General features: G+C 40.0%; 1 protein-coding gene across 2 annotated transcripts in view; it reads left to right on the forward strand.

Moving 5' to 3' along the window:
• camk2a (calcium/calmodulin-dependent protein kinase II alpha) overlaps window positions 1-17,855 on the forward strand; it is a 432,468-nt gene that overhangs the window by 329,347 nt on the left and 85,266 nt on the right. For both annotated transcript variants that reach the window (XM_028813039.2, XM_028813038.2), the window contains exon 8: window positions 13,270-13,353. In XM_028813039.2, coding sequence (XP_028668872.1) covers window positions 13,270-13,353 — 84 coding nt within the window. The remainder of the gene's footprint in view (window positions 1-13,269; window positions 13,354-17,855) is intronic.

Here is a 17,855-nt window from a genome sequence, read left to right on the forward strand (position 1 = left end):
AAATTTCACCTACCCTGCTTTCCAAAGTTACACAAAGTATAAACTTTTTTAATACCGTGGAAAAATATTAATGATATGCAAATAATGAATGCTAGCTCTGCTTTGCTTCAGGACTATGACATCACATAAAATCCTGCCAACATTAAATACCCTTTTGTGTACACTGACACTGATTCATCCATCCATCTATCTATCCTTTGTGACTGGTGGACAGAATAGCATAAGCTACTTCAAAATGTGGGGTCACTAGCCGGACAACTATGTTTAATGCATCAAGGAAAAAACAAAAACCACGTGTGAGGGCACCAACTAAAAGGACAGCAGGTCAGCCCAACAAACTTTTGGATAGCATCCTCTCTATAGTATATAGTGCCTTTCATATCTATCTATCTATCTATCTATCTATCTATCTATCTATCTATCTATCTATCTATCTATCTATCTATCTATCTATCTATCTATCTATCTATCTATCTATCTATCTATCTATCTATCTATCTATCTATCTATCTATCTATCTATTATATAGTGCCTTTCCTATCTATCTATCTATCTATCTGTCTGTCTGTCTGTCTGTCTGTCTGTCTGTCTGTCTGTCTGTCTATCTATCTATCTATCTATCTATCTATTATATAGTGCCTTTCCTATCTATCTATCTATCTATCTATCTATCTATCTATCTATCTATCTATCTATCTATCTATCTATCTATCTATCTATCTATCTATCTACAGTGCCTTTTATATTTCAATCTATCTATTGTATAGTGCCTTTCCTATCTATCTATCTATCTATCTATCTATCTATCTATCTATCTATCTATCTATCTATCTATCTATCTATCTATCTATCTATCTATCTATCTAATACTACCGTTCCTATCTATCTATCTATCTATCTATCTATCTATCTATCTATCTATCTATCTATCTATCTATCTATCTATCTATCTATCTATCTATCTATCTATCTATCTATCTATCTATCTATCTATCTTCATTAATTTCTTGACTCATTTACTTTCCTTCTTTAATTTTTTGATTGCTCACTTAAAGGATACGCAGAAGCTATAAAGGGGGCTTTCAGTGACATTTTACTAATGTTGAGAAATGACAAATGAGCACTGTGGTTAGAAATTAATAATGAATAAAACATTGCATTTAAAAGATGATAACTTTAGTTGATGTAAAAAAAAATCAAATTTTTAGTGGTGTTAATTAAAAAATGTCTGTAGTTCATTCTGAATAAATGATAATATGACATGCTAGAGGCACTATAATATCCTGCATATTAAACTATGATAGATAGTCATTAAGTGGAACTTTTATCCGGCATGCTCAGTTGTTGTCTAACTGCACGCTCTGTGTAGTTTCTCTGCTTATAATAAATGCAGCCTATAGTTTAAATTGGACATTTGTAAAGTAATACTCAATGAGCCGCAGCCCTAGGATTTGTACTTTTTCTCTGCATCATCTTGTCCAAGTAAAATCGATCACGCTGCTTCTACCACAACTGGGCCTCACAGGCGAAGCTCCTCAAGGCAGATGGGGTAATGAGACTTCCGATGGTCGTCTTCAGACCACTAGTACAGCTGCCTGCATCATTCATTCAGTTAAGTGGTTTAAAACAGAGCAGGAACTGCACTTGATGTACTTTTTAATAAAGGCAGACATCTCCTCAGGAGTGTCAGTGCTGTGGTGACATTTCCTTTCAGTACTGAATTCATAAGCAGGAGTGTCTTATTTAAAGGATTTGTAGTCCTTAACCCAGCAATAAATGAATAACTCAGTCAGTCCTTCTTATATAGTGAACACAATAACCACCTGCTAATATTTCTCTTTTAAGGTACAATGATGTAAGTGGAAAGACCTGGAGAAGAACATATTCAGAACTATTCATGGAAGGTGGTTTAGGCTTTGGCATTCATTATAAACAAAATGATTCAGAAAATATTCAGAGCCCATCACTTTCTCCACAATTTCAAAGTAGGGTTAAGCCGGATTAATGATGTTAAATTCAAGTCTGCGGTGCAATGGCCTATGACAGGTAAACTAGTCCTGTTAAAGCCTCAACACCAGGTGCTCGGACTGGAGATCAGGAACTGCAGGGTGAACCTTAAAGGTGCTAAGGTCATCACTACCTCCATATCTCTCACTCTTTAAACTGGGAAAGGGAGACAAAGGAGTGAGCAAAGTAGTCGTCCAGGCCTGGCTTTAGACACATTACATGTACCCCGTTCACATTTCCATTTTTCTACTAAGTGGGTACAGACAGTAAAGTGGTGGGGACTGAAAGCACAACGATTCTCGATCCAGTGTATCGGTTTAACCACCGGGGAGCGCACTACTTATATTCTTATTTAAAATGGGTTTATATATGATGTTTTACACAGGAGTATAGTTTCAGCAAGGTGCATGTTTTAGATGGTAAAGAGTCACAAATGTCCCTTCTCTTAATACTAAGATACATTACGTTTTACGTTTTAATTTATTCATTTTTATCTCAGGCTTTATTCCAAAGTAATTTAAAGTCCAATTTTTAGAGTAGATTAGATTATTTATTTATAAAAGTGCATTTAAAGCAACAGAGGTTGCGCCAAAGTAGTCCTCAACCTGCAAGTGCATCAACCTCTGACCAAACAAATGCTAAACGTACAGAGAAAGAGGATGAAAACTAGGAATGCTCAAGTCAAGTATATTCACTGAACGTTATCGTGCAGTGTGCCGTTACTGGTGCAAAAATAAATTGTGTTGTATTGTATTATTGGGTTCGTGGTGACCTCCCTGAACCTTCTTGTCTGGTTACTCCATTTGGCTGGAGAGCCATCTCTAAGAAGAGTCCTGGTGGTTCCAGACTTCTTCCATTTCATAATTAGTGAAGCCCCTGTGCTCCTGGTAACACTTAAAGCTTTACAGATGGTTTTATCCCCTTGCCCTTATCTATGCTTCACAACAGTTTGACTGCAGAGGTGTACAGAGAGTTCCTTGGACATCACGGCTTGGATTTTTGTCTTGAGAATTGTGGGATCTTGTATACACAGGGACACGTGTGCCTTTCTAAACGATGCCCAATCAGTTTAGTTTGCTCCAGGTGGACTCCAATCAAGTGCTAGAAACATCTCAAGGAGAATGAAAGCAAACAGGAGGCGTCTGAGAGACAAACCGTAGTGCCATATGCTTATATGAAGGAGAGATTTCAGTGTTTGCTTGGTCATAAGTTTGCAAATCTTTCTTAAAACATGTTTTCACTTTGTCATTATGGGCTATTGACTAAAGATTAATGAGTGCAAATTGCAAATTTATCCATTTAAAATGAAATCTTCAACATAATGAATTGTAACAGGGTTGCCAGATTTACAAAATCACAGATCGGGACAGATGTTAAGGAACTAAAGAAGACAATAGAAACAGATCAGTTTAATTAAATTAAAATTATAGACATATGAACATTTATAATCTGAACACATAAATATATGTAAGTAAGTACATATATAGAAGAGAATGGGTATGATATAACTTGTAACATGTTTTATGTTTTATTTAATACGAAACCATAGATTTAAATAGTCAAAGTTTTTTGCAGCATCACTTCACTTACAAAATGAATTACACACGAGCAGGAGCCGCCATGATAGGTACGAGAAAAATACAATGACATGAGCACACGATGTACACAAACACAAACTATTCAAACACTCAGATTCAGCTGGCAGTTACAAAATGTATTCAAAAAAAGTGGAACACCAAGTTGTCTACAGCTAAATATTCAATATAAAAATTGGATTAAATTTTTTTTTTTATTCAGGACATACAATGTTCAGGTAGGATTTTCAGAAGCAATGTGTGGGACTCAGGATTTGTCTGTTGAACTCGGGACAGTCCCACTCAAATCCGAATTTCTCGCAACACCGAACTGTGCGGACAGTGACGAGGTCTGAATACTTTCTGAATTCACTGTTTATAATGAATACCAAAGCCTAATTCTACCTGCACATTCTTACCTGAATGTGTCTGCTTATGTTCTTCTCCAGGGGCCTCATGTATAACGCCGTGTGTAGAACTCACACTATAACATGGTGTAAGCACAAAAGCGGGAATGTGCGTACGCACAGAAAAATCCAGATGCAGGAATCTGTACGTACGCAAACTTCCACGTTCTTCCGCTACATAAATCCCGATCAGCGTGAAAAGTAACGCACGCGCCTTCTGTCCTGCCCTCCCAGAATTTGAATATGCAAATCAATATAAATAGCCTTCTGTGGAAAGACAATGGGAAAAGCACTGGGGAAAATATAAGAATTTCAGTGATTACCAAGTGGAGGCAAAGGAAAAACATACTATTTGTTGGTTTACACAGTGGTATAATCAACAAAAGGACGTTCATCGAGTGACAGAGTGTCGGAGAAACTCGAAAGCTCAAGTTCACAAAGTCGCACAGTGCCCGAAAAAAAAAAGAAGTCACATATCAAAGTCGCCATGAAAAGGCGAGTCGTACCCCACCGTCTGAGTGTCATATGAAAGCTTATTAGGATACAGACAAAAAAAAATAGGCACACAGTGGGAAAAAAGCACGAAATGTTAACTTTAATCTCGAAATTTCCACTTTAATCACATAGTTTATTTTACCATTAAAGTACAACATCATAAACTTCATCTTAAAATTGTTTAATTTACTAGTTTCTCAAATCCCATTGTAACTAAAGTAGCACGTTAAATGCTATGTTCTGTATTTGACTAGGGGGTTCCGCCCCCTGCTCGCTTCGCTCGCCAACCCCTGGCGTTGGGGCATGACAAAGAGTGAGATGTATGAATTAGATATAGAATAGTGTGCAGGTTTGGATGATGCCTATATAAATAAAAAATAGAGTGTTTGGCATAGAATAATGTTTTATTGGAATATTTCTTTGTATACAACATTAGTAGTAAAGATGGTGTCTTGTCTTTGAATGAGTCTTCCTTGGCATGGATCATTTATAACTTTAACTTTAACGTCAGATGAACGTTGACCACGTGAGAAGGCAACATAAAGTTGTCCATGTCCAAAAACGGGTTCAGAGAGGTAGATGCCAACCTTGTCCATGGCTTGTCCTTGTGATTTGTTGATGGTCATGGCAAATGTAGGTTTAATGGGGAACTGTCGGCGTTTCAATGTAAAAGGTAAATCCAGGTCAGAACTCGTAAGGTCAATTCTAGGAATGAGAACAGTATTGTTAGCATGTGATTCTGTAAGAACTGTTGCTTGAATAACACCGTTTTTAAGGGTAAGGTTGTGTTGTGGTCATCCGTCTGGGTTAATAGTGTTCAAATATTCTAAGGGGAAATTCAGATGTTCATTGTCGTCATCAGAGTCAACTTTGTCAGAGCTTAGAAAGAGCCGTGTCTCTCCAGGAAGTAATGAAATGACCTGGTTATTAATGTGATTAACATTAATATTTTTTGGACATAATATAGTGCGTTTTGTCAACCACATATGCGAAAGCAGTATGGGCCATTGCCTTTTGGTGGCCTGATATGTACTCCGGTAGATGCAAAAGCAAATGAACTATTGTAGGATCTAATGCAGTTCATAAAGTTTTTACTTTCAGGCACATCGTTAGTTAGAAGCTTCTGTAGATATTCAGGATATGAATGTAAAGGAGGCAGTCTAATCTGCCCCTTTTGACAACAACGTGTAAATTCATTATTTGTATTGCCAGTTGTTTCTTCTGGGAAGTTAAGTGAATGACAATGATTGCAAATGACATTCATTAATCCCAATGAATTTTCCTCAATAGTGGACTCATTATTGAAGGCGTTGTCAGCCAACTGGCGTAAGCGTTTAGCAGGTGTCTGGCGTTGATGTCCGCGACGGGCATGTTTTGCTTGTGGCGTTTGAGTGCTGCGTTGTTGCATGTCCATTATTTGTGACGCGCTATTTTGGATTTTTAATTGATTCGCCTCCGTTTTGCCAAAAGTCTGTTTCAGTCTATGTCGTGCATTGTTTGTATCGAGCCTTGTCCGTTTTTGTATGTCGGTCAGTTGAGCTTTCTGCTTTTGGAGTCTTGCTTGCTTGTTTTCTGGCAGTTCATAGGCGCGTTGTACACGTCTGCGTTCATTTATTCTGTCTCTTCGCTCTCTTTTTTGTATGTCTGAGACGTGAGCTCTTTCTTTTGAAATCGTGCTTGTTTCGATGCAGTACTTTGAGACACGCGCTGTATGCGTCTACGTTCATTGTGTCTGTCCATTTGGGCACGTCTCTGTAACGGGGTTACTTGAGCTTTGCATTTTTTGATCCGAGACATTTTTTCTCCCGGAGTTTCCGAAGCGCGTTGTATGCGCCGGCGTGTATTTTGTTGTTTCATTCGTGTTCGTGTGTTTGGTCCCGTTATCCGATCCGAATCGTTTTGTACCCGTGACCGTGTATTCATGACTTGTTTGTTCCTCAGCGTGCGAAATATGGATAAGTAATAAGGAGGATCGCACTCACTGTTAATTTGGAGCCGTTTCTGCAGTTGAACGGTTAATAGTGCTTTATTGTAAGGAGATCCACCTATGCTGACACCTATGCTGCCTAGTGTGAAGGTGTTGAGATGACGTATGTTTAATATGGACGTTTCCTTTAGATATGTGGCTTTGGGTGTCACTTCTTATTGATGTGTGGATGGATGAGGATTGTTGTTGCGCGAGCGTCTTCTTTCTTTTTGTGTTCCAGGGGCTTGTTGAATCCCCCTCTTTGTGTGTCTCCCGTCCGTTGCTTGTAGGGTGTGTGGGGTGGTTTTGTGTTCTTTTTTTTTTGTGTTCCATGGGCTTGTTAAATCCCCCTCTTGGTGTGTGTCCCGTCCAGTGCCTGTGGGGGGGGGGGGGTGCCTTGCTGTTGTGCGCGAGCGTCTTCTTTTTTTTTGTGTGCTAGTTTCGTGTGCAATGGGTTTCGTGCGGCGCCTGCGTTTGACTACTTTTTTCTGTGCCTTTTCCTTTTTTCTGTGCTCGCGCCGCCTCATTTCTTTGACTCCTTTTTTCTATGCTCACTCCTTTTTTCTGTGGTCTTGTCCGCCTCTCGCGGCCCCTCATCCGCTTCTCGCGGCCCCTCATTTCTTGGGGAGCCTGCGCAGTACGTCTTTTTGCGGCTACGGCCCATGGCCAGATGTCCCTGCGTCCATCCGGTTTAGCATTCTCGGTTAGTAATATGGATCTTCTATTCTATGTGCTCTATATGTGTGAATCACTACCTGCTTCTTAAACGGGCTTTCTCTTTCTCCGACAGGACACATAATCCATTACATTCATGATATTACAGCTTTCTGAATAATTAAAATACTGAGATGTATACGTGATATCTTTTTCATGATGATAGGAATGAAAGCATGTTATTAAACATGGGAACACGGTGGCGCAGTGCTTATTCATGTCTCACGCAAGAGGCTTGCTGCGCCATGCGCGACCTTCAATGAAATAATTTATTACAGAAGTACTGTCTCTTTCAAACGTACTAACCTCCAATTCCTGTCCTTACTTTTCTTTCTCCAAATACCCAATCGCCACACAATCAACTCTGTAATAGATGTGAAGCCATTTGTAAGCTTAGAACGCTGAAAAACTTTTAAGGAACATTGAAATATCTTTGTAGTACATGTTTAATTATTATATCCGTCTATCCTTCCAGTGTCGCGTCAGCACCAGCAAGAATACAACGCAATGCAGGAACAATCCCTGAACAAGCTAGCGCTGCGGCACCGTGTCCTCACATGTTTAATTATTAACAATACAGATTATTTAAATGGAGTTAAAGTTTTATCTGTATAATATAATCAACATATTTTGCTGCATTTCATCTTAAAAATGATATCGTCATCATATGTAAATATGATAATAACTGTAGTGCAAGTTTACAGTGAGGTAATTGTACTTATAAGTACAAACAGTTCTATAAGGAGCACTTGATGGACTGTTTGAGTGCGTTTATAGTTCTTGGAATGAAACTTTTTCTAAACTGCGAAGTCCGTACAGGGAAGTCTCTGAAGCGTTTTGCCTTGGCTCAGGCAGCGTCTGCTTCATGCTGTATACCAATAATTCTCTTTCCAATTAGCTGCTGTTGTGATTCCCCACTCAGATACAGTGATATAAATACTCCGAGTGGTGCAGTGAGAGTAATATGGAAAAAGATGATCTGCTGTGGCAACCCTTAATGGGAGCAGCTGAAAGAAGAAGAAGATGCATTGAGAGTAACAACGCTAAATCACTTATGGTATTTGGAATACTATGGCTATTCCCTGGACCATTATATTGCTGCAGGTTAATTACAATCAGATGCATTACACTAATAAACAATATGCAGTTAGTTTCAGTGTATTTATAAAGCCGCGTCAGGAATGTGGATCTAAGAAAGAAAGGGTGACCACACAGGAACAGTAGCACTGCTTTGATGCTGGGTGCCGCCAGTCTGCAAAACTGAGCGGAGAAATTGCGTACGCCAGGGTATGAGGTACCGTGGAAATGTGCGTGGCTTTATGCCAAGTTTAGGTTTTACACATCACAATTTGAGCGTGGAAACGTTCGTATGCAACATTTCTGTGCGTACGCACCGTTTATACATGAGGCCCCAGATCTTTCCATCGATACCATAAACCACAGGTGTTGAACTCCGGCCCTAGTGGGCCGCAGTGGCTGCAGGTTTTCATTCTAACCATCTTCTTAATTAGTGAGCTGTCTTTGCTACTGGTTAACTTGTTGTGCCTTTGTTTTAATGGACGTGACTCAGACCCTTTAGTTATTTCTTTCTTTCCTTAATAAGCGGCCAGACAATAATGAGACACAAAACAAGCTGCCACATGACCAGCTAACCTGAAAATAAAGAAAGGCGAAGGACTCGGTCATGTTGGTCTGCTCAGGTCACCAAAACATCTTGATGGTGGTCTTAGAAAACACAGAAAATTAACAGTCTGCTGTGGCAGAATGAGAGCAGCAACAAGTCCTGATATTCAGTAACGACTTTAATTAACAGCAAGAATTGGCTTCTCATTAAGAAATTGGATGGAGTGAAATTGGCTGGAGTTTGACTTTCCAGTTTAGCTGTTCATCTGTCGTCTTGTTTCACATCTCACTTCTGTTAAGCTGTCATTTATTGAAAAAACAAATCAATTCAGAGGGCTATTAAAATGAAGGGAAAAGGAGTTAATTAGCAGTGAAAACTGATTAGGAAAAGGGTTAGAATGAAAACCTGCAGCCACTGCGGCCCTCTAAGACAGGAGGTGGACACTCCTGCCATTTTAAGTGCCTTGAGCATGGGAAAGGCGCTATATAAATAAAATGTATTATTATAAAGATTTTAAAATTCTGTAAACTGTCAATTCTAAAATGGCCTTGTGTAAATGAATGTTGTGGCATATGGCTGGGACTGGAAGGACCGGGGGAAGGAGCATATCCAGAGCGTTACCTCCCCCGAAGTGCTAGGTGGCAGACCCCCTGGGTTGCAGTGGTGCATCAGACTCCTGCAGGGCTCCATGAGAGTTGGAGTTGGATACAGCCCTGTTGGGATCTGTGGGCACAACCAGGGGGTGCTGCAGCTGCTGCGGAGCCCTTATGGGTAGCTCTTCTGCCACACTCGGAAGTTGCTGCCGGAAGCGGGTCAACAAGCACCTGGAGCGCTTCCGGGTGCCTTATAAAAGGAGACAGCAGCCACTACTCTGGGAGCCAGAGTCGGGTGGGAGAAGACAAAGCTTGCCAGGAGGAGTGTAAGAGAGAGAAGGCAAAGAGAAAAAGAAGAGTATTGTGTGCTTTTGTTGTGCAGAACTGTGCTTTACTTGTGGGAAATGGAGAAAGGCATTTCCCACAAGGAAAAGGTAAAAAACAAAATAAACCAGTGGGCTCGTACTTGGGCCTCTGCTTCTGTCTGTGTCATTTTTGGGTGGCAGGAGTGCCCTCTGCAGGCCACAATGTCAGTGCGTCAACATGTTTCCTGCAATTAATTCATAAGCCATCCACAGTCAATTTATAACTTACACCCTATGTGCCCATGATAGGCTTTGGCTCTAATTAATTGAATTAATTGGATTAAGAAAACGAAAGGCTAGATTAATATTTATCAGTGAATAATAAGATGCAGCTACACTGACTTCCATTTTGTCATGCATTAATGTAATCCCACACTTCCTCATTGATTTTAGTGTTCATTATGCTGCCGTGAAATGCAAGGTTAAATGGAAACTCATACTTAACACTGCCAGTTGGCAATGTGATATTCATTTTTGTTTTTATTTTATGAGCGATTGCTTTAAGAAATTATAACATGGAAGGTCACTCGATTGTTTAATTTAATTAAATTAATTAATCACTTTTTAAAATAGCATCACAGCAAACATCATTAATTACTTCTTTAAATGTAAAAATCAATGAAGTTATATTAACGCTGAAAGCACCCAAATGAGTTATTATTTAATACATACTAACTGGAAATCGCTGTAATGCGGTGATGCCATGTAAATGACTCTTTATAACGTATTGCAGCCAAATGCGTGTTTACAGCTAATGGCTCTCATTTTATATTTTTACAAAATGCAAGCGTTAATAGATATAAATTACAATGCCTCCTAATGACTTATTAATATACTTTATTCACTTTGTTATTTAGACATTTTATCTAAGATTTAGCACGTTATTAGCAATAATATGCTTATATGAATTAATGGTAGTAGGATTTCCGCTGTGCCTCTGTTTAAGCCCAATGGCAGTGTTAATGAATCGAATTTTATAAGTTTATTTGTCTTTTCTGGATCAATTTCACAGAGCGGACACTTGCTTTGATTTTATTTATTGGGGTGGGGGTGGGTGGGGGGGTTATGGGTTGCAGATTACAATTTTTGATATTCTCGCTTACTGTAGCCTTCCTTAGTGTTATGTTTACCTCTGGAAAAACTAGCCAAAAACATTGAACGTTTTTCAACAAGAAAAAATTTTATGTATAATAGAAAGATGTCCGTTGTGACTGCAATAATAATTATAATTCTTTACTTTCCTTACCACTCATAGCTCTTTTACATCGTGAGTGAGGAACCACTTCAACCACCACAACATCTGATTGATGCAACAGCAGCCATTTTTGCACCAGTACACTCACCACACATTAGCTGTTAGGTGGTGAAGGGGTGACAGACAGTTAGCCAATTAGAGACGGGGGATGATTAGGGGGCCAGAATGATTAGGCTACGGTGGATGGCTTAGGCAAGACATCGGGATACAACCTACTCTTTATAAAGGATGACCAGGGATCTTTAATGACCACAGAGAGTCAGGACCTCAGTTTGAAGGATGGTCCCATGTTTACAGCACATTGTCCCCATCACTGCACTGGGCCATTGGGAGCCACGTTCAGACCACAGGGTAAGCACGCCCTGCTGGCCTCACCAAGACCTCTTCAAGCAGCAACCCAGGCTTTTCCTGGGTGGTCTCCCATCCAAGTACTGGCCGGCCCTGAACAGGCTTAGCTTACCTGTTCTAAAGTTCATGTGGCATGTTTTCTTTCTTTTTAGTCATACTGATTTGTGATCAAATCATAGTGTGTGTGTACACTTTGTCCAGACACAATTTGCTTTGATTTACCCCTGTGCTCCACAAGTTAAAATTATAAATCAACCAGTTCAGATGTGATTAAAGTGCAGAGTCTGTGCAACATGTACAAATGACACTTCTAATACACAGTCCTCCCCCATTTCAGGGCACCATAATGTTTGGGATAATTGGCATCACAGATGCTTGTGGTTCCTCAGGTGGGTTTCATTATTTATGTAGCGTCCATTGTTCAACATGAGGACAAGAGCTGTGTCAATGTGCAAGTGAAACAAGCAATTATGATGCCATAAAACAAGAATAAAATCATTTGAGACATTGGCAAAACCAACTGTCTGGAATATCATGAAGAAGAAAGAACACACTGGTGAGCTGAGTAATCGCAAAGGGACTAGTAGGCCAAGGAAGACCTCCACGGCTGATGACAGAAGAATCCTCACTATGGTAAAGAAGAAGCCCCCAAATGCCTGTCCGACAGATCAGAAACAGCCTTCAGGGGGCTGATGTGTGTGTGTCAGAGACGACTATCAGCAGAAGACTTCATGAACAGAAATACAGAGGCCACACTACATGATGCAAACTACAAAAACAGGATGGTCAGATGAGATTTTGAATTCTGGAAAAAGGTCTTGTGGACAGACGAGACAAAGGTGAACCTGCAAGAGCAAAGTGTGGAGATGAAAAGGAACTCCCGACATCCAAATCAGACCACCTCATCTGTTAAACATGGCGGTGCTGGGGGTGTTATGGCTTGGCATGTGTGGCTGCCACAGGTCCTGGCACACTTCTCTTCATTGATGATAGAACTGCTGACTGCAGTGGCACAATGAATTCTGAGGTATGTAGAAACATCTGATCTGCTCAAGTTCCAGTAAGGCCTCCAAACTCACTGGACGGCACTTCATCCTACAACAAGATAATGAGCCAAACATACTGTTGATGGCAGCACAGGGGATTTATAAAGCTAAAAACTATAAAATTCTGGAATGGCCAAGCCAGTCACCCAGTTTAAATCCAATTGTGCAGACCTTCTCATATGCTGAAGAGAAAAACTTAAGGGGACAAGTTTCTGAAACAAGCAGGAACTGAAGATGGCTGCATTAGAGGCTTGACAGAGCATCACCGGAGAAGGTAATCAGCACCTGCATGCATATAAGGGGTACAGCACAAATTCCTGAATTTGATGGCTTTAATAGACCTGTCATCGCTGTGTCCCAAACATCATGGTGCCCTAAAACGTGTATAAAAAGTGCTGTGTGATTGAGATGTAGGCAAATCCAACTTAAATGAAAGTCTGCAGTGTGCACTTTATTCACAGAGTCTGATTTGTTTGATTTGTAATTTTAAACTGTTGAGCAGAGGGGAATAAATCAAGGAAAAAAGTGTCTTTGTCCCAAACATTATGGAGGGCAGCCTCTCTCCTTGCTCTATCTGAACATCGCTCGGTGCTGGACCCTGTTGCACTTTTCCCTCTTTCGCTGTGCCCCTGATATCGATGCTATAGGGTAATGTGCTTTTACCTGCAAAGGTCTTTGCAAGCACTTGCTGTAATTAGATTTCGTCTACAGAGACTTTCCTTCCAGACAAATAATAAAGCCCCCTGGACAAGTATTGATCTGAAACCTGGAGCAGTGATTATGTCTCTAAGTTCCAATGATAAGGAAATAAAATGAGTTTAACTGGAAAAGCAATCTATAAACAAGCGACCTGAAAGTGTTTATGTTCTTTGCAGGTTTCGCTGGAACTCCAGGCTATCTGTCTCCAGAGGTGCTAAGGAAAGATCCGTATGGAAAACCAGTGGACCTGTGGGCCTGCGGTAAGTTCCCTTGAAATTTTTTGAAGATCTTATTTCTTGGTAATGGTGACACCTAAAGGGCAGACATTCCTTTCATGTTAGACAAACCTTCCATCCGTTGCCTTTCACGGCTACCGGCTAATTTCATGTGTTTTTTTGTATTTGCTGGAACTGAATTAATAATGTCCTTCTAGGTCATTTATTTACATTCAATGAATTATCTTTAAGCTGAGTCTGAGGGTCTGAAGCCCACCACTAAATATTTTTAAATGTCTGTCGATAAGCACGGTTGCATTTAAAAAGTATTCAGACCCCCTTCACTTTGAGCACCCTTATAAGAGTATTGTAGATCTCATTTTAAAGGGGTATGTTTGATTTTTAAATAAATTTGCAAACATCGTCACTGAATGTAGAGTGACAGGCACAAATGGCAAATTTAGTCATTTAAAATTAAATCTACCATACAGAAAGTGAAAGGGGTCTGAATCCTCTCTGAATCCATTGAATGTTTCTATTTTAATTTTTGAATTTTATCACTTTGGATTTGAAATCATCATTTAATTTAATAAATGAAACAGTGTGACAATAGGTGCCGCTATACCAGCGCTTAACCCGGCACAGACAGACACAAGAGGCACACTTACACAAGATAACGCTGGTTATTTTCTTCTTTCCTTTTTACAGCACCACACAATGCTCAAACTCACAATGCTCAGTCCTTCCTTTCTCTTTCCGTTCTTTTCTCTTCTCTTTACTGCCACCCTCACTCCTCCACTTGCAAGTTCTGTCTTCTGGCTCCCGACTCTGGCTCCCTAAATGGAGTGAGATGGCCCCTTTTATGTTGCACCCAGAGATGCTCCCTGATGACCGTCCTGCAGCACTTCCTGGTGTGGCAGAAGTGCTGCATACCATTGCTTCTGAACCATCCAGGTACCTGTTGGCGTTGGCCATGGGTCCCCACAAGGTTGCACTTCCAAGCTCCGTTCCCATGGCCCAACACCCACCAGGGCGGCTGCCTTCTCATGTTCCAGGGGAGATCCTGCTCCTCTCCTGGTCCTTCCATCCTCCAGGCATCCCGACTGGGCATGCACCCCAGCTGTCTGCCACAACAGTTAAAGTTTTGTGTGGGCAAAGTGTTATCACAGTTTTAGCTGTCCCATTTGGGTGGGTTCACATTAGGCTTATCTTCTGCAGTGTTTATTTTTATTTTAAAAGGACATTAGAAAATTAGAACATTAGAAGAATCTAAAGAAGAACAGGCCACTCAGCCCAACAAAGTTCACCAGTCCTATCCACTTAATTCTTCTAAAATACCATCAAGTCGAGTTTTGAAAGTCCCTAAAGTCCTACTGTCTACCACACTACTTGGTCACTTATTCCAAATGTCTATGGTTCACTGTGTGAAGAAACACTTCCTAATGTTTGTGGGAAATTTACCCTTCACAAGTTTCCAACGGTGTCCCCTTGTTCTTGATGAACTCATTTTAAAGTCACCGTCTCGATCCACTCCACTAATTCCCTTCATAATTTTAAACACTTCAGTCGTGTCTCCTGTTAATCTTCTTTTGCTTAAACTGAAAAGGCTCAGCTCTTTTAATCTTTCCTCATAACTCATAAAGAAATAAAATGGCTACTGATCGTGATTTTGTTTTCTGAATAGTGTGGATCTCATGGATTCTTACCTTATCTTATTTCCTAACATACATCGTTTAATTGCAGTTGCCTGTTTTTTGTTCTGTCGTCTCAAATTGTAAGTATACAACTGGAACTTCTGTAGTGATCTGAAAGTAGTGTCAATGCAGCTTGCATATTAGAACATTCTAGACGAGAACAGGCCATTCAGCCCAACAAAGCTCGCCAGTCCTATCCACTTATTTCTTCCAAAAAAACATCAAGTCGAGTTTTGAAAGTCCCTAAAGTCTTACTGTCTACCACACCACTTGGTAGCTTATTTCAAGTGTCTATCGTTCTTTGTGTAAAGAAAAACTTCCTAATGTTTGTGTGAAATTTACCTTTAACAAGTTTCCAACTGTGTCTCCGTGTTCTTGATGAGCTCATTTTAAAGTCACCGCCTTGATCCACTGGACTAATTCCCGTCATAATTTTAAACACTTTAATCAGGTCATATGCAGTACCAAGTGCTGTTCTTTAGAATTGGTTTGCTTAATAAGGACAAAAAAGTGTGACATATACGACATTTACAACAACTTGTTGACCCAACAAAAATATTTCTCTTCTCTTCATATAAAACCTGGACTAATGAAAAATTTTGCAAAAGCGATGAACAAGTAAAGTAAAGGATTTTGATAACCGAGATAGATTAAGGAATTAATCTGAAGATTAATGAAGATTAAAGAAGTAGTCTGGCATCTGTGCCTTTCCCTGGGTGTAATATCAATAGAACATTAGAAACAAGCTAGACTAGAACAGGCCATTGAGCCCAACAAAATGCACCAGTCATATCCACTTAATTCTTCCAAAATAACATCAAGTTGAGTTTTGAAGGTCCCTAAGGTTCTACTGTCTACCACACTACTTGGTCACTTGTTCCAAGTGTCTATGGTCCTCAGTGTGAAGAAAAACTTCCTAATGTTTGTGCGAAGTTGACCCTTAATAAGTTTCCAACTGTACCCCCGTATTCTTGATAAACTCATTTTAAAGTCACCGTCTCGATCCACTGCACTAATTCCCTTCATGATATTTAACACTTCTGTCAGGTCTCCTCTTAATCTTCTTTTACTTAAAGGCTCAGCTCTTTTCATCTTTCCTCATAACTCATCCCCTGTAGCCCTGGAATCAGCCTAGTCAGTCTTCTCTGGACCTTTTCTTGTGCTGTTATGTCCTTTTTTATAGCCGGGAGACCAAAACTGCACAAAGTACTCCAGATGAGGCCTCACCAGTGTGTCATAAAGCTTGAGTAGAACTTGGACTTGTACTCTACACATCATGTTATACAATAAATGGAATAAACAAGAGGTTTAGAATAAATTAGATGTTATGCATAGAAAAAAGACTGACACAGAAGAGGCTCTGAATAACACATTGCATTTTCTTCATTGGAGTTTCCTTCAGGTACTTTGGTTGTCCCCCCCCCCCCCCCCCACATCAAAAACATTCACGTCAGGTTAACTGGAGACTTAAACTGACCCTGCTCTGTGTGTGTGTGTAAGTGGAGGCTATGATGGCCTTGTGTTCTGGTCCAGGGTTGTTTCCCCTACTGTGTTCATGGTTGCCTATTTAGACTCTGACTAACATAATCCTGAATTTGACGTAAAGAATGCAGGTACTTAGATTGGTTTAGAGAAAATGTCCCTTGCTTGGATATCCTTCTTGGTGTAGACTCTTAAAAACACTGGTTCTTTAATGGCATTTTATAGTTCTTTATTGGGTTGTGTGGTTCCTCATAGAACCATTGCTTGAAGAAGCACCATTTCATTCTGAGAAGGTTCTCTGCATATGAAGTCGGTTCTTTGTGATTTGAAAAACTTCTTAATGTGCAGAAAAAAACTGAAACCTCTCGTGTATGGTAGGCTACCCAGCAGGACACAAGAATTATTAAGAAAACATGAGCTTAGCTTATGCTAATGTATTTGGTGAGAGGCTTTTAAAAATTAGGAACCCACTGGCATTTCACAAATCTGTGACCAACTGGTCATGGTTGTTTGTTGTATGGAGACTGTTACTTATCTAAAGAAATTAAAGTTTATTTCTGGAACCTTCATGTGAATGGGTTTTTTTGGGAATCCAAAATGGTTCCTCTATGACATTGCTCTGAAGAACCACTCTGACACTATTATTTTTAAAGAGTGTACCTGACATTGTTTTGCTGCATCAGGAATTCTGTATTTCACTTTCAAAAAATGGAGATCTGAGCACCTGAATTTCTCCATTTTTATTTCTTTTTTCATGTGTTTTATTTCAAGGTTTTGTTTTTTTTTTTAGAAAAGCTACTTAATAATGAAGAGATATGTAGGTTAAAATGGCACCAATTTAGATGATTAGCTGTTGTTTCCCTTGTTATTTGCAATTCGTGGTTAATTGTCTTCCACTAATGAAAAGAAATAACTTAAAATTCTTGACAGGCAGGGAAATTAACATCAAGCCATCAATGGAACATTAAGACACTCCATCAGTAGTTGTGGTGTTTTAAGTAAAATTCTCATTCTTCTTCATCTCTGAGACGGTCGACAAATAGACTAAGCCTGTGGGGGATGTCAACAAACAAGACAGCAGCCATGTTACATTCACTTCTGAACAAATCATCCCCCTGAAGTTAAGCTTGTTCAGGCCCGGCCAGTACTTGGATGGGAGACCAACCAGGAAAAATCTTGGGTTGCTGCTGTAGGAGGTGTTTGTAAGGCCAGTAGGAAACGCTTACTCTGTTTTCTGAATGTGGACCCCAATGCCCCAGTGCAGTGACGGGGACACTGTGCTGTAAAAATGGCACCATCCTTTGGAGGAGATGTAAAACCAAAGGCCTGACTCTCTGTGGTCATTAAAGATCCATGGGCATTCACAGTGCG

The sequence above is a fragment of the Erpetoichthys calabaricus genome, chromosome 11, assembly GCF_900747795.2.
Source record: "Erpetoichthys calabaricus chromosome 11, fErpCal1.3, whole genome shotgun sequence".
Lineage (NCBI taxonomy): Eukaryota > Metazoa > Chordata > Cladistia > Polypteriformes > Polypteridae > Erpetoichthys > Erpetoichthys calabaricus.